General features: G+C 41.9%; 1 protein-coding gene across 3 annotated transcripts; it reads left to right on the plus strand.

Moving 5' to 3' along the window:
- The first annotated feature begins 519 nt into the window (after positions 1–519).
- mnta (MAX network transcriptional repressor a) lies at positions 520–24,255 on the plus strand. 3 transcript variants are annotated; one of them, XM_061783123.1, is made up of 6 exons: positions 532–1,230; positions 5,851–6,463; positions 7,462–7,503; positions 7,622–7,733; positions 18,019–18,211; positions 22,140–24,255. In XM_061783123.1, exons 1-6 carry the CDS (start codon positions 1,158–1,160, stop codon positions 22,778–22,780), a joined length of 1,674 nt encoding a protein of 557 aa, XP_061639107.1. In that variant the 5' UTR covers positions 532–1,157; the 3' UTR covers positions 22,781–24,255. The 3 variants fall into 3 exon arrangements, with proteins under 3 accessions (XP_061639108.1, XP_061639107.1, XP_061639109.1); XM_061783125.1 differs by lacking the exon at positions 532–1,230 and adding an exon at positions 3,270–3,611; XM_061783124.1 differs by lacking the exon at positions 7,462–7,503 and having other exon boundaries at positions 520–1,230.
- The last annotated feature ends 88 nt before the right edge of the window (positions 24,256–24,343 follow it).

Here is a 24,343-nt window from a genome sequence, read left to right on the forward strand (position 1 = left end):
ATGGGTTTGGAAAAATTGTCACGGTCTTTGGTGACAGGTCGCAGGTTAAAAACTTGCTGTTGACCGTTATTGCAGAATGCATTAGTGCATGGGTGTGGCTTGCCTCTCCCTATCTATACTATATGTAATTAATAAACCTGAAATGAATATAAAAAAAAAATAAAATAATGATTCTACAGATGCAGTAGTTCTTACATCTCCCACAAGAGGGAGCATATTTCCCTCTGTGCCATGACTTTTTGGTGCTTTTCTTTGCGTCCCGAGTTAGATTGTTGCCAAGTTGTAAATCCTTTCCAATATCGTGAGCCTTTCCTGTATTTCCCTCTGCAAGTGAAGTCGTGTAAACGTGGCCACCATTCGTGTTTCGTTCAACATTGAACAGCGGTTCCACGTCCCTTCACTCTTTTTCCTTGGAGACGAGAAACAAAACAAAAAAAATAGCAGATTTTTTTTTTGTTGCTCTGCTTCCATCATCCGAACATCACGCAAGAAAGCATTTTGACGCGAGCAAACCAACCAAAGCACCGATGACGTCACCACAGTCACATGAACGCCAGCAAGCGTTACGCAAGTAGATTGAGTGGGATACACGTTTTTAACACAACATTGGACGGCGTTGTTGCAATATTTTGTCAAAGGAGGTGGAATCCGAACAATAATGTTTACAAAATAGTCACTACAAAGTGTTTTACGTGAAATTGTAGAAGCTATTTTAGTTAGCATTTTTGAAGAGCTTTGCAGGAGACGTCGTTAGCATGTAGCTAAAGACAATCCCCGTATAACTTGGTGCTCGTGTCACATTTGGGCTAATATATTTATTTGTGGACGTTTTTTTTCCCGGCGTCATAAATCCCGTCCAGTGTGCCCCGCTCCGTGTTTTTCGGGCTCTCCGTTGCGTTGGTGTGTATGGGCGTTTACTGGGCGCTGCGTGATTCACAAACCTTATTTGTTCCTACTACTTTGAGCGCCATCTTGTCGGTAACTTCTACCCACTAGTGCTAGTTTCCACTCAAGCGGGTGTCCGGTTACCCCGCTCCTGTGCTCTCGCTTGCCTTTATCCTTCAACAGGCATCTCTCGCGGTCGCCTACTTTTACACCGTCCCCCCTTTTTCTTTTAGTTTGGTTTGTAGAGTGGGACTTTTTCCAAGCGGGCAGAAATGAGCATCGAAACGCTTCTAGAAGCTGCCAAGTTTTTGGAATTGCAAGCCCAGCAACAACAGAGAGCACGTGGTAAGATGTTGTCTTTTTACTGCCATTATTATTGTTTTTTTGGTTTTACCTTAGCATTACCACGTGAATTACACAATTCAAGATTGTTTTGTAAATTCACTCTCTTGGCAATTATTACTGTTGATGCATGCATGCCGAGTGACTTTAGAGCCCACTTTTTTGTTTTTTTTTTTGGGTGGGGGGGGTTGTTTTATGCACGCGTAATCCATTTGAGTGTGGACGTGTTTTTTTTCTCCTGACTTGCGATGGTGACAATGGGCGGTGTCACTCTTTGAATACCCCGACGTCGCGTGGCTCAAATGACGTTATGTCGTCAGGTTTCCCTCCGCGGCATTTGCTCCGCCGCCTGTCGCTCGCGGCGTGCACGCGGCCTTTAAAATCGAAGTTACAGTCTTTGCTTGTTTGTATTTGGTGTTAGTGTATAATACCAGTCTCCCGAGAGCGCCATCTGCGGATGACGTGTACCAGACGGACACGCCTCTTTCAGCACGTGCGCGCCGGGCAACCCCTCCCGAAGATTGTTTATGAGGTGAAGATGATTCACTGCAACGCAGACACTCGATGCCTTTAGAGAAAATCAGCCACATGCATCGCTCGTGGAAATTTTCAGCTGTAAAATGTAATTCAATATGTATCGTTTTAATTTGTGGCAAATAGTACTTTCTTCTATTGTGACAATACACTAATTAGGTAGCTTTGTTTTACTGCCTCTTTATCACATAAGCCCACTGAACATTCCCAAGCTGTATTTTTTTCATTAGAATTTTTGATGTTGCTGAATTTATTATGGGTATTCATTGGTGTTCCTCAAGAGGAAATTCCACTCATAAGCTGATTTATACCTTATGTTGCACATAGGGACAGGCGACTACTGATACTCCAAAATTGTTGTTTGTCACTATGTCGTTCCATAGAGAGACGAACAACGATACATTTGTAGTAAATAAATAATTTCTTTGGACTAATTAAGTGAGATTGGATAATTTCTTGCGGCATAACCGATGATCTCTCATGGCACACTAACCCTGCTTGTAAATCACTGTAAATCTGTAATTATAGTATTAGGACAGTGACTTGTTTTTTTTTGTTTTTTCATTTCACAGTTTCCACTCTCTCATATGTAACATTGTAACTGCTGCTGCGTAGTCTGAGTCTTCCATATCGTCTATGTCGGGCAATAGTCTCCTGTGTCCAAATTTAGTCAGTTTAATTTGTTTTCACAAATCTATACTTTTAGTCAGTCCCCATAGGAGTCACTTATTTTTTTTTAAATGACTGACCCATCTAAAGTGTTGGAAAAGACTCACATCCTTTTTGAAACTGCAATGGTGTTTTATTTTTATGTATTTATTTATTTTTTAGTTCCTGAAAGGTGATGGGTTTGGAGATGTGATGATTCTGCTTGCGAATTAACGTGTATTATGACAGACTGTTTCCCAGCAATTCCCAACCAGTGTACCATCATCAGGCGTCCCGTAGGAAATTATCAAATTTCACTAAATTGGTCTAAAAAATATTTATTTCCTACAAATTATGTATATTTGTTCATTTACCTATGCCAGCAACGAACAGTGACAGGCAGAACAATTGAATTCTCTTCCACTAAATAGAAGAAGGTACAATTAACTAATTAAGTGTCCACCTGTTCCCATAATTTAGTAAAATGATAGCTTCAACTAACCAAGCCCATATCTCACACTGAGTAATTAAATTTAGACAAGATAATCATTAAGTCAATATATCGCTGGCGTCTGAGGGAATCCAGGCATTTCCAACACCATTCACGTTTCATGAAACCCCAAAAAAAAAAAAAGTCATTTTAGTTTGGTGGTGTGCCGTGAGATTTGTCTGGTGTAAAATGAAGGTTGGGAAACACCGGTGTTGCCTGTTGGAGATGTTTACAGTCTTTCGAATAGCCTTGGAGTGAGCGCTCTGCTTCCTCCACGTGGCTCCTCCCACACATTGCTCAATTTGGCTGGAAGTCTCCTCCTCCTCCTCCTGCTCTTAGTTGCTGTGCAGCAGGTCACTGCATGTAGGCAACTAGGCCAGTTTTGCTATGTGCTGCAGTTATATAATGGCCCTTATTTTGGAAGGCCTTCGTATGGTTTCACTCTTAGTTTGTAGTCTGTAGAAACATCTATAATCAGACATTCTACTGCACAGTGCTCCTAACGCACTTTTTACCATTTATAAAGCGCATTTATACGTTCACTATATGTATTAATAGCTTTAATCAGATGTAACATTGCGACTGGATGTGGAAGTCCGAATGTGACTTTTAGTCACTACGTTCCAGGAACGACATCACAGATGCCATAGCAACAAGACAGACCTTTTCATCAGGATCTATACGTCACGGAGGACTTGCTTATGATTGGATGGTATTTCATTTAATATTCAAAGTTCAAACTTTGCTTGCAGAAACACTGCATATGCACACAAGTGTGTGTGTGTGTGTGTGTTCCTGTTGTGCAGTGTTCTTCTGTTTGCCATGCTGGCCTCAAAAACATGACACAACCTGCTCAGTGAAGCATGGTAGTGACTACAAATGCCATCTGCTTTTTAATTGTAAAAAAGACTTCACTGTCCATCATTATTTATCACGTGAGCTTAACTCATTAATTCACCTCTAGCTGCAGTGTGGACTTTCATTTTCACCTAAGTGCTTTGCTCTGTCAAAATAAAGTGATTAGGACTAATGTTATTGTGCACGCCTGCGGGTTAATATTTATATTAGCAGTTTTCTCTAGACAGCACCACGGTGTAACAGTGGTTAGCATACCTGCCTTACAGTCTAGAGTAAAAATCTAAATTTTTCATGTTCTCCCCGTGCTTGTGTGGGTTTTCTCCGGACACCCCAGGTTCCTGCAGTCCATAAAACTGGGAGGTGTCTAGCAGGCATCCCAACTAGATGCCCGAGCCACCTCATCTGGATCCTCTGAATGCGGAGGAGCAGCGGCTCGACTCTTGAGCCCATCCCTGATGACAGAACTTCTCACCCTATCTCTAAGGGAGAGCCCGCACATACACCCTGCGGAGGAAACTCATTTCGGCCGCTTGTATCCGGGATCTTGTTGTTTTGGTCACGACCCACAGCTAGGTGAGGGTAGGAACGTAGATTTACCGGTAAATCGAGCGCTTTGCCTTTCCGCTCAGCTCCTTCTTCACATTACTGCAGACGCTGCACCTATTCCTCTGTTGATCTCCCGCTACATTCTTCCTTCACTGGTAAACAAGACTTTGAACTCCTCCACTTGGGGTAGTATCTCATTCCCGATCTGGAGAGGGCACTTCACCCATTTCCAACTCAGGACGATTGTCTCATATTTGGAGGTGCTGATTTTCATCCCAACCGCATCACACTTGGCTGCGAACCACCCCAGCGAGAGCTCAAGATCATCATCTGAAAAAAGCAGAGATTACAAACTGCGGTCACCAAACTGGACCCCCTCAATGCCTCGACTGCACCTACAAAATCTGTTCATAAAGGTTATAAACAGGGTGGATGACAAAGGGCAGCCTCAACGAAGGCCAACCCTCACCGGAAACAAATCCGACTTACTGCCGGCAATGCGGATCAAACTCTGACACTGGTCATACGGGGACTGAACTAGGCTTTACATGATCAGGATTTTTCGGGCTGATCAGCAAGTTTAAAAAAACAATAACCGATCACCGGTCCGATCATAAGCTGGAGCAATGAGTCTATTTAAATGACTTGTTCATTTACTGTATATGCTTGTGTGCTGTATACTGAGTATCTTCAAAAGTATTCTGTATTCAGGTCATGTATTCTAATCAGTCAGATCAAATCAACATTACAACATGACAGAAATAATGGGTTCTAATTTACTGTAATTAAATTACTTTATTGTAATTGAATAACTTCACACACGGAAACTTTAGAGCATGATTCGACAGAACACCGGCATGTTTACATACAACTGTATTTGCTAGCACTAGCTTGCTAGTGCTAGATTACGTTTTGTTGCCTGCTTGCGAGCCATGTCGTATTAAAAGTACGTGAACATACCTCAAGCAATCCTTAAATGAATGTCCGCTCCCGAGCACCAGTGACCACCACCACGTTTTCCCCCGTTTTGTTCTTAGAATACACGCGGCGCGATTCATTGTTGTCGTCGTCGCCGCCATGGTAACGAGTGTATCCGGTCGCGTTTGAGTTGACTAGATAAAGCCCAGTGATCGTAAAAGAGGGGATGCGCTGGTATCGGAATACAAGATTTTATTGCAGTAGTAGTGCAATCATGAAAGACCAAATTTGTCTTGTAGTCTGATGCACGCATTACGTGTTGTCTGTCAGACGCGGTCTATCCTACACCGCTGACGTTTTTAAAAAAAATTACTTTATTGGCGCTCAGATATTTACAGCACTATGTGAAAAGACACGCGACAAGGCTAAAAACAAACTAGCTTTTGAATTCAAATATTCTGTGCACAATGGCAATGAACGCAGAGTAAATGTCTTTTGCGGAGTCATTGATCGGCTCGGTAAATTATGACATTAAAGCTGATCAGGACAAAAAACACATTTGGTGCTTTTGTTTAATCAAATGTTGTGATGTAATGTGTATAATGTCTTGTGTTCAATGTTGTTTGCAGAGGATGAACTGAAAGAGAAGCTGCATCTGGATCTGCTAACTGAGCAAAGACAGACTGATGTGAACAAGTACAACTGCAGAGGCCACGTCAACAATGTTTTTAAAGCAGAGGAGCTTATCACTGAGCGCCCCCCGGCCCCCATACCGCCCTCTCTTCCTCCCCCCACCATGCCGATCACAGTCATCCCCATCCCGGTTGTCAAACCCAACCCAGCAGACTCACCTTCTGTCCCCGTGGCATTGCTCTCCCACCCTGCTGCTCCCCCTCTGACCTCCCCCAAAAGGGAGCCTCCTTCCCCTCAGGAGCAAGGTGTCGTAGCTCCGCCACGTTCTCCCCAACCCAAACCAGACGACCCGAACCACAAACTGCACACACAGAACCACCAACATCACCCAACGCAGCTCCTCCCGCAAACCATCAGCACCAATATACAGCAGCAGCAGACGCACCAACAGCTCCTTCAGCACTATCCCGGTTCCATCGTCTCACCCCCTCATCAGCCTGCATTGCCCTCCCAGTCCCTACAGCTAGCACCCTTGGTGAACGGCCCCAGCAGTCGGGGGAGTCCTCCTGATGACGGACGCCTACTCGACCAGAAGAAACGACCCGGGGGGTAAGACGATCAAATATGTACAACTGACATTTGTGACTTATTTGTGGTGAAAGTGCCTATGTGTTGTCAAAGTAATAATGCACACATCCAAATGGGAGACAGATTTCATATTGAGGCAGACAATACAGTCAAACCTTTAAGGTTAAGCACGATCTGTTCAGGGGAGCTGCTTAAAAACCAATAGCTTTGAGATTTTAATTTATTTAAGAGACTGGGTTGCACAAGCTCCGAGAGAGTTCCGGGGTGATTCAGTTTCTTGCTCAAGGAGAATGTTTGCTGTATGTTCAAATCTAAATTCTTTTCCCATAGTAAATAATGGAAATAAAATGAAACCATTCCAGGGTCAAACTGTCACCATCATCAAGGCATAATGAACTGTACAAGTAACCTTTAAAGTTACATTTTAACATTCTTCGTAATGTTAACCTCTACCATTGGTAAAACCTAAAAACATTCTTGAGTCGAAAAATGCACAATGGGGTGAATTATGTTGTAGATATCACTTCTCATCATTCTTGTCACATGAATGTGTGAATTTAATCACTGTAAAACAGAACGATACTAAATTAAACTCCGCGTGATAATGGCGTCTTAGTGATTTTAAATGCAACTTTGTTTGCTTTAGGTAACGTGAAGTGTAATTTCTTCTCGTGTTCCTCTCAACACCCGGAATATGTCAAAAAGAAGACCACAAAAGCTACAGTGCACACACCCAAGTTTAATCCTTTTAGCTTGTTGAGTTCAGCTCTCACGAGGTCTGCATTTGTGTCATGCTTGAACCTATGAAGATTGTAGACTTTTTCCCTGAAAACATTGGCCATATTACAGATCGTAGACTTCAGTAGTGTTCGACGTCAGAGGCTCCACTGTATTTTACTTCCCACTGGACATGATTAAGAGTACCGTCAATAAATACATCCTGACATGCGGTTCGCCAATCAGTCTGGTCACATTTGAATGTCAAAATCCTGAATGTGTTCTGCTCTGTGCTCCTACAGGGCAGGCACAAGAGAAGTGCACAACAAGCTTGAGAAAAACAGGTGGGTTCAAGCTCCTCCTCAAAACTTAACCTATTCATTAGTTCTATTGCATAATGTAAATGCTCAAATAAAGTCCACTAGTGTGCTGTTTCAAGTGTGTTTGTCATGTGTCCGTCAGACGAGCCCACTTAAAGGAGTGCTTCGAAACACTGAAAAAGAACATCCCCAACATCGATGAAAAGAAGACCTCCAATCTAAGTGTGCTTCGAAGTGCCCTGAGATACATCCAGGTAAGAGGCTGACAGTTGATTTGGATCCTTTTCTGACCTCTTATGAAATGCCTAACAATAATATCGCTAATATGCCTTTTTTGGGACTAAAAAGCATGTAACAAAACTGTAGAATACCCAAGATGAGAAAATTAGGCTACGGTAATGCTCTTATGAATAGCTACTTTGAATACCAACTACTGGATAGGTTTCAAATAACAATAAAATAGCATGCTTTGAACCAGAGAGAAGACGAATAACTCAAATAACAACCTCTCTCAACACTCGATTCAAGTATGACTAGTATGACTACATGCATAAAGTGGAATTTTTTCATCCATTTTCTACAAATATAGTTAATTCTCTCATCATTGTGGGGCTGCAACTAAAGATTATTTTAATAATCGATTTAATATGTTGTTGTTTTTTAATAATCAATGAATTGGATAAAAAATGTTTTTTAAATTTACATCCCTTTATTAAAATACAGGACATTATTTCAAATTGACAGTGCTGAATAGGCACAAACATAAACTGATTATTATTCAGCTACTGTTTTGGTCTGTAACATGTCAGAAAATAGACAAAAATGTTAGTAATTGTTTTTTAAAGTAAAATCAGATGTTTGCAAATGTTTTACTTTGATTAAACAGAAAGATAATCAGTCTGTTTTCATGGAGGACGACAGAAATCCAAGAATGTTTATTGTTGAGCGGTTTAAATGGGAGGATTTTGACCATTTTGAGTAAAGCAAGATCTCTAAATGCTTAATCGATCAAAATAGTCAGTGATTTAAGTTGATAATCGATTAGTTGTTGATTAATCGTTTGCACCTCTACATCATTCTTTTTTTTATGAAGACTTGCTGGTTACTGCTGCATTGTGTGTCATTTTTCTTCCTTTTTTTAACTGCTGGAGTTTGTTCTTTAAAATCTTCTTTAACATTACTACATAACACACACACGCATCCAAAACAACATGTCATCGTTCCTGTAATGAGCTTTACGGTCCACCACTCGGAAGTTTAGCGCCTTGTGTACATGGATGGCCATGTACACAAGGCGCTAAACTTCCGAGTCGCACTCACTCACAATCTAGAATTTTTCCCACTATACCACTATTCTTTGCGCAACACAGAATCTCAAGGACCTTGTTTATGGGTGTGAGACCAAAAGACTTAAGATTAGAAAATGATCTAAAACATCTGGAAATGGATCATAGAGAGGGAGGGATTGACCCACCCGTCTAGACCACAAGCAACTTAATGCGCCACACAAAAGTAATTATCAAGTAACTGGTTCAAAGATGACCTCTGACTTCAGATTTAAAGAGCCCAACCTCAATAGTTTGTTTATCATCACAAGTGATAATGTATCTTAACAAAGAATTTATTACCAGGTGGGTCACATACTTTGTCATTAACCTAAAACCTCCAATGTGCACACTGCATTCTCTAAAGGTTTGAGAATGTGACCAACTTTTTTTTTTGTTTGTTTTGTACAGGCGTGTTGATGCGCGCCATTACTCCAAAAACATCACAGCTTGCATAACCGTCTCTAAATAAAGTCAAAGCAATGTAGTTGACAACTTTTTAACGTTATCTGTCATGTATATTTTCCACCTTGCAGTAGAGCTCTATCTAAAAGTCTGCTATTACAAGACACCAATTTTAAATTTCTTAGACGGTATTTATATTGCATGGTTCAAGTGACACAGTTTCAATTTATTATTTTATTTTTTTGCTATCAAAGTTGCTCAATTTGGGCATGTGTCATGGCAGCCTCAACAGAAAAGTGCATGTAATTGGATATCTTCAAATCGAATCAAGCATCACACAAATGTGGATAAAAAGCACACAATAAACATTCAACACGCCCATTGTATATCTTAACTACAGAAAAAGCTTTGATAATTAGATATGGTATAAATATGGTTTAAATTGGGCACTTAGACCTCTCACGCCAACCATAATGAAGTGATGATTATGAAACAATGTGAAAGCAATATATGCCACGTTTATGACTCATCTACCGTAATTTCTCGTGTATAATGCGCACCCCCAAAGTTGACCTCAAAATTCTGGAAATTTTGCATTTTTAGAATCCATGATTTTGCTTCTACCCATATGATCAAAACGAAATATTATCTGTATTTTGTTTTATTCTGAAGTTAAGCACTTTGTTTGAACACATAATACTTTCTTTTTATTTACTTGCTCTTATTTTGAAATCCACAGCCCTACTTTTATTTAGTAAATGAGAAAACACACAGCGCTCATATGTTTGAATTTGTAAGATGTGTACAATTATTTTAAGAAAACATGAAGGACCAGGCGAAACACATAACATTTTATTTTAATGGGATTCAAACTGTCAAGCATTTCAGAAAAGCATTATCATTAAACAAAACATAACCATAAATAAATTAATGATGGTTGTTGTTCAGGCATCAGTCGTATTTATAAAAAAAAAAAAAAAAAAAAAATTCTCAAATTCTGCCTCTGTATGTAAACTTATGAGCACAATTGTACATATGCAGTCATATGTACCCCTGTCATATTGGAATGAAAGTGTAGTCTCCACCTTTTTCATAACCTCTAGGTGGAATACTAGAATGAAAGTGTACAACTTTTTCATGACCTCTAGGGGGCGGTGGCATAGTGGAATGAAAGTGTACAGCTTTTTCATAACCTCTAGATGGCGGCATATATTTATAAAATGTGAGTCTTTTTCATTTGTATAATGCGCACTATTGACTTTTGACCATTTTGGGGGTTAAAAAATGCGTATTATACACGAGAAATTACGGTAATCGACGACTAGTTACAAAGTTCACAGCTGGACTCTTTAAAACTTTCAGACTAACTTTGGGTCATGTTTTCTTTTTTTCTTTCTTTCTTTATTTTTTTAAATCCCTCCTGTTCCTATCTTTAGTTTTGTGCGGGACACAGCTTCAACCTGAGACACCTATTCTCCAGTTTTTCACACATTTTTGCTCGCAGTAGCAATAACAACAACACAATCTGACTGTGTCTACAGACAGTCAATATTTTGGGACACAAGCTGTTCCCATATTAAACAAGTCTTTTTTGAGGGCTTCTGGAAGTCTTTCACTTTTTAGTGCTGAATTTTGTAGAGACTAGCACACACGGCTGAGTAGCTGCAGTCTGACCGTCAATGAGACGGAGGGAAAGTAGGGCAGTGCGGGCGCAGATCTTGTCACCCAATCCCCCTCCCACTTGTGAAGGGTGACCTGCCTTCTCTTATCAACAAGGGAGCAGCACCACACATTCAAAACAAAATAGTGAGAGGGGCCAAAACTATGAGAGACAAATGTCTCTCCGGGCACTGAGAGGTCATTTTATGTGAATAATAATGTTGTTTTGCCAAATAAGTGTGAATGCTCGTCTCAGCATTCCCACATCAATAACATACGTATATGACGTAGTGTAAATGTACGCTGTCTGCTACACGGCATTCAACTACTCTGTGGTTATGTCCCAAAAGGGAGCTCAGGTGAGGTTTTACTAAGAGGCTTTAAGTTGAGCATATGTGCCTGTTGACCAATCAGAAGAGGCGTATTTGTTGTTGTTTTTAAGGTATTCATGGAAAATCAATCATGTACTTGACATGCATTTTTTTAGTCAGTTAGTCTGTCATTCTTCATGCTCCTCCTAGTTTGCCAGTATCTTGACTTCAAAGTCAAGAAAAAGTGAACTGGTCTGGTCTGGCCTGGTCCAATTAACTGCATTCTTCTCACTTGTGAGGAAATGGTTTTCTTACTAAAGTGTTTACATGTATGGTAAAAATGTGGATTCTTTAAAGCCATGTTAACCTCATAATCGCGACTCACTTGACAGCGCTGGTTAACATGCTTCATGTATTTTTGGCTGCTGCTTTGTCTTTTATGAATGTGAGAGATTGTAACAATGGCTGTTTGTGACACACCAAAAGTAGCAGGCAGGCGGGCTCGTAGAGGCTGAAAAATAATCCCTGTTGCAGTACTAGTCCTCCCACATGCTCCGCCCCTCCTTTACGGGCCTGCTCAGCTTTTAAGGCCACATGAGCAGCGAGCACATGGCTAGCTCGAGCCGCATGACGTCACTCGCTTGTGCTGCAGCAGACAGGACTTTGAGTACGCGCGGGCTGAACTGCCAGCTTCCAGGCAGGCAATGCAGAGTGGTAATTACGGCGCTCACTTCCCCCTCCTCTAAGACCTCTCAATATGTTTCTGCTTGGGATTTTGTTCCCAAAACGCACTATGAGCTGCATGAATTGTCACAGATCTACACTAAATATTCAGTTTAGTTTTTTGTTGGTTTGATCTTTATGTTAATATATCCTTCCATTTTTAGTAGCACTTGTCCTCATTAGGCCTGTCTTTGTGGGCAAGTGGCGGGGGTACACCCTGGTCGCCAATCAATTGTGGGACACATACAGACAACAACCATTCACACTCACATTCACACCTATGGATAATTTAACTATTTAATTGACCACAGATGTAGATTTTGGGGGGAGAAAGTTGCTAGACTAACTGAAGAAAACCTATGCAAGCACAAGGAGGAGGAGGAGCGAGATTTGAACCCAGAACTGCAAGGCAGATGTGCTGCCTGCTATTAATTCAGAAAGAAATGTTGTAGATTCGTCAAGATATAGCAAGTAGTAAAGTCACAGCAACCAAAATTGACAAAAAAAAGTGACAAATTGGAGGCCAAAATTAAGTTTATTAAAAAAAAAAAAAAAAAAAAACACAAATTATACAACATTTGCAAGAATCTACCTCTCTGAAACAAATTGTTGTCATTAGAATTCTCAAAGGAGCACAATTTTATTTTGGCTTATCAAAACTAAAATAGTGGTCAGTTTTTAGGCTTTACACGATGAGAATTTTTGGGGCCGATTAGTGAGTTTAAAATATCGATAACCGATCACTGACCCGATCACAAGATGGAGGAATATGTCTTATTTAAATGACCTGTTCATTTACTCTATATACTTGTGTACTTAATTGCTTGTACAATTATTTACAATAAATAATGTATCTTGGTTCCTCATTTATGCCAGTGAAGCATAGTGACAGACAGAACAAGTGAACGGTCTTCTATTAGATGGCAGGAAGTAAATACAGTAATTAATGTATCCACTTTTTGTGACATTTTTGTTTGTTGGTGTGCCGTGAGATTTTTCAATGGTAAAATATGTTCCTTGGCTCCATAAAGGTTGGAAATCACTGCTCTAGTCAGATCGTGTATTCTAATCAGTCAGGTCAAACCAACATTACATGACAGAAATAATGGGTGCTAACTTACTGTAATTAAATTACTTTATTTTTAATTAAATGACTTCACCCACACCAAAACATTAGAGCATGATTCGACAGAACAGCGGCATGTTTATGTACAACCGTTAGCGCTAGCACTAGCTTGCTAGACTACATTGTTGTTGCCTGCTTGCGAGCCGTATCGTATTAAAAGTACGTGAACATACCTCAAGCAAGCCTTAAACGAACGTCCTCTCCTGTCCTGAGCACCGGTGACCACCAACACACGTTTCCCCCCCATTTTGTCCTCGTAATATAGTTGGTGCGATCCACTCTTGTTGTTGTCGCCACGGTAACGAGTGTATCCGGTTGCATTTGAGTTGACAAGATAAAGCCCAATGATGGTAAAAAACGGCATGCGGTGGTATCTGAATACAAGATTTTATTGCAGTAGTCTGACATAGTGCAATCGTGAAAGAGCAAATTTGTCTTGTAGTCTGATCCAGGCATTACGTGTTGTCTGTTCCACACTGCCGACGTGTTTTTTTTTTTTTTTTAAATAACTTTATTGGCAGTCAGATATTTACAGGACTGTGCCAAAAGACACGCGACAAGCCTAAAAATACACTAGCTTTTGGATTCAAATATACTGTGCACGATGGCGACGCGGAGTAAATGTCTTTTGCGGTGATCGGATCGGCAAATTATGACATCAAAGCCGATCAGCACAAAATGCTAATTATCGGCACATACCGATAAGGCAGATAAAATTGGTGTAAAGTCTATCAGTTTTGTGGCCATGATGTAAGCATCCAAATTCACACTCAACTAAGCAGATGAAATAAGCTCATTTTGCTCTTGAGTGATTCATACAGTGGATTTAAAAAGTCCACACATCCCTGTTCAAATGCTAGGCTTTTGTGATATAAAAACATGAGACAAAGATAAATCGTTTAAAAACTTTATCTACCTCTGTGGCCTATAACCAATGCACTCAAATGAAAAAAGAAAATGAAATCTTGTAGAGAGTGGAAGTAAAATCAAACAATTGAGAAGAGCTGAACTATATTTGGGGTTAATCATATGCACTTGAAATTGTGGCAGGCATGTGCTGACTCCCATCCATCCATCCATTTTCTGAGCCGCTTCTCCTCACGAGGGTCGCGGGCGTGCTTGAGCCAATCCCAGCTGTCATCGGGCAGGAGGCGGGGTACACCCTGAACTGGTTGCCAGCCAATCGCAGGGCACATACAAACAAACAACCATTCGCAGTCACAGTCACACCTACCTTTTTGGGATGTGGGAGGAAACCGGAGTTCCCGGAGAAAACCCACGCAGGCACGGGGAGAACATGCAAACTCCACACAGGCGGGGCCGGGGATTGAACCCGGGTCCTCAGAACTGTGAGGCTGACGCTCTAACCAATGCTGACTCCCATTTAAGATAAATTTGAAAGTGTCTGGTTAATTCTGAACAGCCACAGCCCCAGTTATATAAAAGGGTGTGCACACTTGTGCAACCACATTGTCTGTTATTTTTACTTCCCCTCTCTAAAATATATATTTTTTCAATTGAAGCTACATGGTGAAAAAGTTTTGAAATGATCTCGTATTTCATATCACAGAAACCTGGCATTTGAACAAGGGTGTGTAGATATTTTTTTTTACATCCACTGTAGAAGTGGAACAAAAAGGTGATTTTCCACACACAAAGCTTTACTTGTGAGCTGTCAGGCACCACGTGAAGTGCTACGTTCCGGCTGGAAGGCACATCGAGATGAGGCTTTACGCTCAGCACACAGTCACAAGACCTCAAACCCGGGCGGGCGGAGAGATCCGGCTTTAGCGGCGTGTCTGCAAAGTGGCCTCACTCGCGCACCGCTGGCCCTTTAAGACTGCGCAGTACACACAGTCCTCAACTGCTGCACAAGTGAGTCGGGGAGTAGACTGCCTGCCCCTCCCCCCACTGTGGGGCCATGTGCGCTGCACTTTTTTTTTTTTTTTTAAAACCTCATTGCTTGTGACAGGCCAGCTTGACCAGTGTTTACCTTACACACACCCACACACTCAATGCGGCCTATTCCTGCACTGATTGAGATTTCCACGCAAACGAGGTTGAGCCTTATCTGTGTCAGTCATGTGTAACGAAACAAAAGGTGCATGGAACCTGATGTCCTAGCAACACGCGATTAGCGGGACAGCGTGTGGGAGCCATCTGCCTCCGAGCAGCTTCTCGGGTTGCATGCGTTTCCACAGAGACGTGTGCATTTGTTGTCGTCTCTGCCACGTGCGCACACGCATTGACGCATAGTTGTTCAGTGGGTCTCTGTGTTTGTGGAGCACCATCTATTCCCTCCCTCTCTTTCCATCTCCTTGACTCATCGTTCATTTGGGGCATGCATGTGTGAAGCGTTGCATGTTGCGAAGGACTTCACATCAATTTAGTAACACCTCGCATCTAGGTTGCCGAGGAAACCTTAAGAGCTGTTTCCGTGATAACCGGTATTACAAGAAATTCTGTCATTGTGTGCTAGTTGGAAAAGAAGGCTCCTCACATCACAGCATCGTGTCCTCAGTGTTAGTGAGTGCGCTTGTCCTCATTATGGAGCCTTTCCCTGCTGACTTTGGGCAAGAGGCAGGGTAGACCCTGGACCAGTCAATCACAGATTGAGGCAAACAACCATTCACGTTGACATTCACGCGGATCTCAGGCCCAGCCTTCCTGTGAGGAGGTTGCATCTTCATGTGTGGGTTTTTTACCGACTTTATCTCACATTCCAAAAAGATGCTTGGTAGGTTAATTTAAGACTAAATTGTCCTTAGGTGTGCATGTGAATGGTTGTTTGGTGGTATGTGCCTTGCAATTGTCTGGCCACCAGTGCATACTCGCACCCTAAAACCCCAATCGCCAATCATATTGACAGTAAAAAATGACTAGCGAATCACAATCGAATTGTTACTCCTTGTAGTATTCCGAAAAATTGTCCATCAAATGAAAAATCCAACTTAATTATTTGAAACTATCTATTGAACCGGTAATGGAGAACGCTGCCACAGTTTGGCTGATGCATTTTAGCTGTCACATCTCCATACTGAAAAGTTTTTCTTTTTAGTTTAAAATGGCTTACTTTAACCATTATCCCTCGCTGTACCTTGGCCACAGGTAGAATCAGGGGTCTGTTTTGCGCTTGTTGGTGCCATAAATCCTCGCTGACTGGACCAAGCGGCCACCTTTCCAGCTAGCCTGCCGCAACTTGGCCTGTTGGCTACCTAGCTCCTCTAGCCTCACGATGTGTTGGATCAACTTTCTTCCATTCAATCTGCGGCCGTGATGTGGTCGCCTTCTCCAGTGATTGCTCCTTTTCGACTTTTGGCATGTTATCCGTGCTGCTCAATGGAGAGCTGGGCTTTTTTTTTTTTTTAAATAAATATACAAGCTATGGATATCTCTTTTGAAGCTACAATGCATATACATGCACCGAAGCAACGTGCAGTAAGTCAAAGCTAAATAAAACAAAGCATTTGGGGGAAAAAATTATGACAACGAACGCACTCGAAAAACAAATTAAAAAAAAAACTAATTAAACCTCACTGAATTGACAAACATAAGTCAAAACTAATTTAGAAACTGACTAATCCCAAACTATTATAACCCTGGTCCTCACTTAGCTGAAGTTTCACGATGTAACACATTCACTGCCACTGACTGCTTTAGAAGTCAAATATCCATGTTAACTGGGAGGGCTGGCACTGAATGAGTTAAGGTGGTTTCACCTCAGCATTTTTACACCACTTTGTATTTTTACAGTGAAATCCTGTCAAATTTTTAATTGTGATTTGATCGGCATTGTAGGTTTGTGATTCACCTGCATTTTGTCGAACACGACACGGTAGGCAACACTAATCTGGGATAAAGATAAGGGACAGGTACCCACATTTTTCTCTGTGCCTGTACTGTAGTCGTGTGTTGTGCGTGCGCCGCATGAAAAAACGTGCCCTTTGAACACACAAACTTTAGGCTGACGTGCGCACACAGCGATGTGGAGTGAACACAAGCAGGAAGTCCACCCGAGCAGGAAATGCTTTCAGGATCCTGACTCATCGGCTTGCTGGAACTCGACTTCTCAGTCGCCGCACGTGGATAGAGATCTGCAGAAATAACTCAACAACATACATGTGCTCATGCTGGTGTTCAATTACAAGGGTAACACAGTCGCTGCTCCTTTTTAAAAAAAATAATAAAATTTTTTTAATTTTAAACCAGGTTTTCAACTTGGATTTAGAAAGTGTATTCAGTTGCGTGTCAGCTGACCTGCAGCAGCTCAAGGGGGGAAACTGGGTCACAGAGTCACTGCCTGGAAGCACCGCCCACTTTCCATCCCCTCCACATCTCCTCTTCCCTGCGTTATTTTGCTCTACAGCCTAAACTGGGCCTCATTTCAATTAATTACTTGCATTGACAAATTCCATTAGAGAAATTTTCCCGATTGTTTTAATTACTTAGTTTACTAGTAAATATTACACATTCGCTTGGCGGGAGTCCCACACTCGCAATCACAATGGAACCAGAAAGTTGTCTGCTTACTGACAAACAGGATATTATTTCACATAACAGTTCAGCCTTGGTGGTGGTCTGCCCTGTACTGAGTGACATTCTAGTTGCATTTGGTCAAAGTATAGGATAAGCCTTTATTAGTATTGAAATTCCATTTTTACAGCAGCAGTTGTAGTGCATAAAATGAAAAATATATATAGGTCACGTAGAAAAGGTTTTGAAATGATTTATCTTGGCCTCATATTTTTGTACTGCAAAAAGCTGCCATTTTGAACAGCACTGACTTTAGACTTTATAGCCACTATAGTAAATATGCAGAAGTGAATGAGAATAATAGTTGGAATGTGGATCAACAATACTATGCATCTAGTTGTGGTCAAACCAGCAATGTCATCAATATTATACTTGAATAAATAATACATAAAGTAGCGGTAACAAGAAGACATTAGTATATTATTCTAAGGGCCCTGATGATTTTGTGTTCTCGCAGACGCTGAAGCGCAAGGAGAAGGAGTATGAGCACGACATGGAGCGTCTGGCGCGCGAGAAGATCGCCACGCAGCAGCACTTGGAGGAGCTGAAGAACGAGCTGAGCCAGTGGATGGACGTGGTGGAGATCGAGCGCGTGCTGCGGCAGACTGTGCAGCCCGAGGAGGACCAGGCGTCCACTTCCACGGCCTCAGGTGGGCGTGCACCACAAACGCCGTTCGCGCCACGTACGAGAGCGGGAGCGAGACATGGGACAAAATATCGCTTGAAATGAATGATGGATTGGTGCATGTACAAGAGCTGGGGGGACAGTCGACTCGAGTTGCCACTTTTATGACTTGCGACTGGCTTGCCAAATACTTAAGATTTGACTTTAGACTTGGTAGCCAAGATACTTGACTTGGACTTGAACAACATGACTTGGCAAGTCATCTTGCTTAGAGATGGAAACCTGTATTTTAATTCAGACAGTTCGCCTTTTTTTTTTTTTTTTTCTTAAGAAGAAGAAAAAAAGTTTTTTTAGGGGGGGGGGGGGAGGGTCATTCGTGCCAACCTGGCAACCTAGTCTGCATTCTTGCACACTTGCCAGTGTGACGTAACCACCTGCATGAGCAACGATGGAAGGCGCTCCAAAGATGACAAAAATTGGATTCAAGGATTAGGTTGTCTAAGTCTGCAAAGAGAATGGCAACCTGCAAGGCTTGCAACTCGCGCATTAAAGACATGACGACAACGTCGAACTTCATCTGTCACTACAAATCTCACGAAGACATCTGCAGTCAAGCGAGCCTCCACTCAAAAAGACGAATTTTCTTCAGACTAGGCATTACGGCAATACCTAGCCAACGTGCTGCAAGAGCAACCATGAAAATAAAAGCCTAGAAATAATACATGGATATCAATGCATAATGATCTTTAAAAAAAGGATTACAAATTTAATTAATTGAGGTATTGCAAGACCAGTCCGCCGCTCGTTGGCGACTTATTACCGTAATGCCTAGTATGAACAAAATTAGGGGCGGCTGGCTCGAATTTTGCTTTTCGAGTGGAGGCTGGCTTGACCGCAGTCAAAGACAGGTAAGCTAATTTAACAGTTTAGGTAGCTGGTCAAACATTAAGTTTCATAGACTGGTTTGGGAAGATAAAAAATAAAAATGATGTGATTGTGAGCGCTTTAGTATATATAGCAAAGTAATTTAAGTAGGGGTGAAACGGTTTATGGTAATTGTCCGAACCTTTCGTTTCGGTTCGTAGGCACGCAAAACCCTCTTCTTTTTTTTTTTTTTTTTTTCTCGCTCTCATTTACTAATGAGGCGAGAGCAGAGTAGAAAGTAGCGTCTAAAATATTATGGCAACCACTGAATGCAGAAGAAGTGAAGCGCCATTGCTAGCTTTGTGGAGATGAAAAAAATGTAATGATAAAAAAAAAAAAAAAGGTGCCGTTTATACCATCTTTTTTAGCATCGTGGGCCCTTGAGTACCATAATCTCGATCCTCTATGTGCTACGCTTATTGTAGAATTGACAATAAAAGTACCCTTGCACCTTGTACTTTGTCTGCGGGCATGACGAAAGAGTTGGCGCTAGAAGATGCCAGGTGCGTTGTAGGTCTGCTGTATCGGATCACATCGCATTACGATCACGGTAAACACAAGCACCCTAGTTATGAGAGCATGTGCACATGTAGGCAAACACATTACTCTGTTTATTTTTACTTCTCAAAAGATATTTTATGTTTTCAAATGAGCTGTTCAGCTTATGTGTCATATTAAAGGTGAAAATATTTATTATATATGGCTTTTGCTTAAGTTCAATAAATCATAATCTCAGTTGTTCATTTGACTTTTATAAGGTGTGGATACTTCATTTTTTTTGGTGGTATGATTTGTTTACCACTCGTATATATGTTGGGACTGGAACAATATTGTCGGACTTGTGACTTGCTTAAACCAAGTAATGAAGTGACTCGACTTGACTTACTCCCACCTCTGACGTGTACTCTTGCAAAGTAGACAATCGGAAGCCTCGGCCCTATCGCTATTCCCAGGATTAACCGCAGAAGCTGCTCGGCCGCTCCTTTGCATGTCACGGATGCGGTCGGTACGATCTGCGGTGCACATGCGCAACTGCGGCAACCACACTAGGTCAAAATGTAGGATTTTCGGCACGCTAAATAGTGTTGCACCTGAATGAGTTCAATGAATGAAAGTTCACACACTACTTCATAGTTTGGGTACACGTCAACTGAGCTTAGTTCATTCCTGCCTGATGAATATGATTGAGAACATGCTCATTCTGGCATCAGTGAACGCTTTTTTGAGCAACAGTTCATTTTTCCTCAAGAGTGCCAGGTTTTGTTTCGGAACTTCCAGGATAAAACCCATCTGAACACACTATACAGGAGCCTTCATATGTAGGTGGATAAACGCTGTATTTGGCAACCGCCGTTCATGTTTACGTCCGGCAGGCACGTCACATTCAGGGACACTGCGTAAATGGGAGCGAATGTGTTGTTTGGTTGTTTGGTAATACAGTAGTACATTGTGAAAATGGATTACTCGGAACATTATATCAGAAAACACTGTACCAGCACACTGTCATAATATGGAATTTATAGTTTTGTTTTGTAGCTAAATAAAAGGTTCAGTCAGCAAGAGCTGGAATGCAAAGTTATCGTTGTCCTTTCACCATTTTGTTTTAATTCATTTAAAAAAATAATAATAATAAATTCAAGCAACACGTTTTTCCTCCTATTTTTGATATCGTAGAGTGAAAGCTACAGCTGGCTACTAATGTGGACTGAATGGGTGGCAGCAATAGGGCAATAGCCTGTCAGCAACATATTGGGTGTATGGGGGGGGGGGAGTATGTTCACAAGTGACTGATGTACTGGGAAATGAACTTTCCCAACACTGTAGATATACAGGGTGATTGAAAAGTAAATCCCTATTTTTAAGTACTTGTAATTTATTTCTGAACTATAATTCTTACAAGAAATGAACAGTGTATTGGACGGAGTTTTAGTTCAAATTTGATATTAGCCACCGGTTTCTCAAGCCGCCTGGGAACCGCATTAACTGATTTGACAAGGAACTCTTGTGGGATGCAAGACATAACTTCCCGTATTCACCCTTCAAGTTCGTCCAAAGTCGTTGGTTTGGTAGAATAGACTCATGGAACATACACAAAAAAATGTAGAAAAATATTCCAACATATGAATAAATGACAAGTCTTTTTAAAAGAGGGAATTACTTTTCAATCACCCTTTAGATAGCGGCAATAGACTCAAAACATTCTTTTATCCTCTGAGCCATCAAACTGTACAATTCTCCACTCAGTTGGGGGGGTGGAGGGATGGCAGGGACGAGGCCACGGGGAAGACCATTGCCTAAAATGTTTAATGTATTATTTTTTTTAATACGTTCAAATATTTTATGACACTTATTTACCTTTAATACAGTATGTTACTATTCCACTTTACTGTTTTCAAATTTTACTAGTCACTTATTTTTTTTACCTCTTGGCTGCTTTGTACTGTTGGTGCTGCTGCTGGAACCTTAGTTTCCCTGAAGGAACCCCCCCAAGGCATTAATAAGTCTGTCTTGTCAGTCTAGCTACCTATTTATCCATCTAATCTAGCGCACCGCAGATTGTACATTTGGATTTAGTGAATTGTTGGGCATCAAAGATGGCCGATCGTGCCATGATAGACGTCACTTTTTGACTGTGCCGTAGCCTTTTGCAACCTTTGGAAAATGTTTACTGGTGGTTCCCCTTCCGAAGCAAGAAAGTCAATCACAGCTCTCTGCTTCAGACCAGCATCCAACAATGAGCTCATTTCCAAAAAGCCTGACAGGAAGAGGAAAGGCTTTCATGATTGTATTTATTTATTTTAAGTAAACCTTCAAACACATATTTAAACTATAAAAAAGTCAACATTTGTGGATAAATTGTTAGTAGATTCAATTACATTGAGGTCATTACCTTTTGTCTGTATTATTATTCGGCACCAAATATTGTATATAATAGTGGCTAAGTTCAGACTTACTCTTATCCTTGGTATATGTATATATGCATGTATATTTACGAGGTGGTCAAGTGATGTTTGTGTGTGTGCTTGTAGAAGGCGAAGAGGTGATGGACGATGATGACGAGGACGAAGATGTCACAGCGAAACCGCCGAGCGCGTCGCCCGCTGCCTCCCAGCCCCACAAAGCTGATAATCTCCAGCAGACGCCCACCCACACCTTGACTGTGACCGCCCCCACCTCTTCCTTCATGGCCCATCACATGTCCGCTCTGCAGCCGGCGCCCAAGCCCCCCGCCACCGGCCAGCCCGCCTTACACCCCACCGTCATCGCCCACGCGTCTGTCTCACACCCGTCCGTCATCCAAGCAGTCAACCACGTCATACAGACGGGGGGGCCCAAACATATCGCCCAGCTGGCGCCCGGGCAGCCACCCATCGGCCACATCACTGTACACCCGGTGGCCCACCTGAGCCAACACCTGCCCACCCTCTACCCGCAACCCGTGGCCGTCACCCAGCCCGCCTTGATCAGCCACATCGCCCACACCCTCGGCCACGTCAACGGCGCCGCTGCCCAACCTTCCGCCACCGCCGTTGTAAACAAGCAGACCGTGGTGGCCCACCACCCGCAGCTGGTGGGCCACCACCCGCAGCTGGTGGGCCAGACTGTCCTCAACCCAGTCACCATGGTGACCATGCCCTCCTTCCCCATCAGCACTCTCAAGCTCGCCTGAAGTGGCTCACCGACGCCCCTCCGTAGGAGAGCGCCGTGCAGACCGCCGAGCAGGGCTCACTGGATCCTGCTTGAACATCAGCACCCTCACTCGTCACGTCTACTGCTTCTCGTCGGGGACGGGGAGGGCCTGCTGCAGACGGACCAATGGCAAGGCGCGATGTGACTCAACCCCACCATAAGAAGCAGTTGAGAATGGGAGGCTACAGAAGCCCCGCCCCTCCGCAAGCACACGCGTGTTCCTCTGCTGCATGCAAATAGTGGACCGGACTCTCTATTACAGAGCTGCAGTCTTCAGGGACTTGCGTGGGGCAAAAGCGTCCCCTGCTGTCCACAAAGGATGGGTACCTTACCTTAGCACGCTCACCGCTCCACTGCTCTCGCGTTGGCTCATTGTCTGGTCAGGTGTTTACACTAAATCATTGTTTCCCAACCTTTATTGAGCCAAGGCACATAGTTTATGTTATATGAAAAAATAAATAAAAATCTCACAGCACACCACCAAACAAAGATATTAACTCAAGTGGCTACACGGGGTAATTATGCCTGTACCTTCTTGCATCTAGAGGAAGAGAATTTCATTGTTCTCCCTGTCACTATACATCACTGGCACAGAGAGTTGATACACTATTATGTGAAATTGGCTAATTTGTCATGGCGCACGGGTTGGGAATCAGTGCACTAAACTGATTGATGCAGAAATCTGTTCAACCTCGCAGCTTCTATAGGGGATTACTAAAATGGCAGTCAACTTTGGAGTAATAAAGTGAGACATTTGGAATGTAAAATGTCATTTGACTCTTGACAAAAACAATACCCCTTGTGTTTGGACTATTTTGGAAAAACTGTCATTGTTACCAGCACTGAATGTGAACCTCAACAATAATCCCAGCTGTGCTTAACGTGGCACTTAACTACTAAATGCTGCGCTCTCTATAAGTTGTGATTTTTGACAACATATGGATCAGCCCCCCCCCCCCCCCCTATTTTTTTTTATATGAAAAAGATGTACATTATATTAACTATCGTGTATGTAAACATTTTTTTTGTTGTTCAGTGTACATTTTATATTTTATTGGGACCAGAGAGAGTTTACAAAGCAGATCACATCTGGCCACTGAAAAATATTCTACGTGTACCTTTACATTTGTGGAGTTTTGTTCCCATTCCAACCGTGATTGGAAGTACAAAGAAAAACCATTAGTTGTCATGCTTTAGATTATGTGCTAATAACTCTGCAACAAATTAGGTTTGAAATGTTGGAGCCCAACACAAAATGTCTAAAAGTGGTCAATTATGGTGACACTGGAAGACATGAACAATATGTTTTCCCTATGGCGAAAGTTGCACTTGTAAATAGCCTGTAAAAGCTGGGCTGAATTAGATTTCACTATTACGAAAGCTGGGAAAATTATATGGCATAAAAACTATATAAAACATGAGTAAATAATAAAATGTATTTGTTTGAAAGTCTGACACTTGTTTTTCATTTTCCTAAAATGTTTAGCCACATGAACACAGCTCTCTGTTAACCCCTTATTTGAATGCATGATTCCATTACATC

The sequence above is a fragment of the Phyllopteryx taeniolatus genome, chromosome 8 (genome assembly GCF_024500385.1).
Source record: "Phyllopteryx taeniolatus isolate TA_2022b chromosome 8, UOR_Ptae_1.2, whole genome shotgun sequence".
In the NCBI taxonomy this organism is placed as follows: Eukaryota; Metazoa; Chordata; class Actinopteri; order Syngnathiformes; family Syngnathidae; genus Phyllopteryx; species Phyllopteryx taeniolatus.

What these genes read in the sequence shown, in the direction of transcription:
- mnta (XM_061783123.1), top strand. Translation starts at nt 1,158, where the DNA reads ATGAGCATCGAAACGCTTCTAGAAGCTGCCAAGTTTTTGGAATTGCAA. An exon ending in GCAACAACAGAGAGCACGTG is followed by an intron (nt 1,231 to 5,850) that starts GTAAGATGTTGT and finishes TGTTGTTTGCAG; the next exon opens with AGGATGAACTGAAAGAGAAG. An exon ending in CAGAAGAAACGACCCGGGGG is followed by an intron (nt 6,464 to 7,461) that starts GTAAGACGATCA and finishes GTGCTCCTACAG; the next exon opens with GGCAGGCACAAGAGAAGTGC.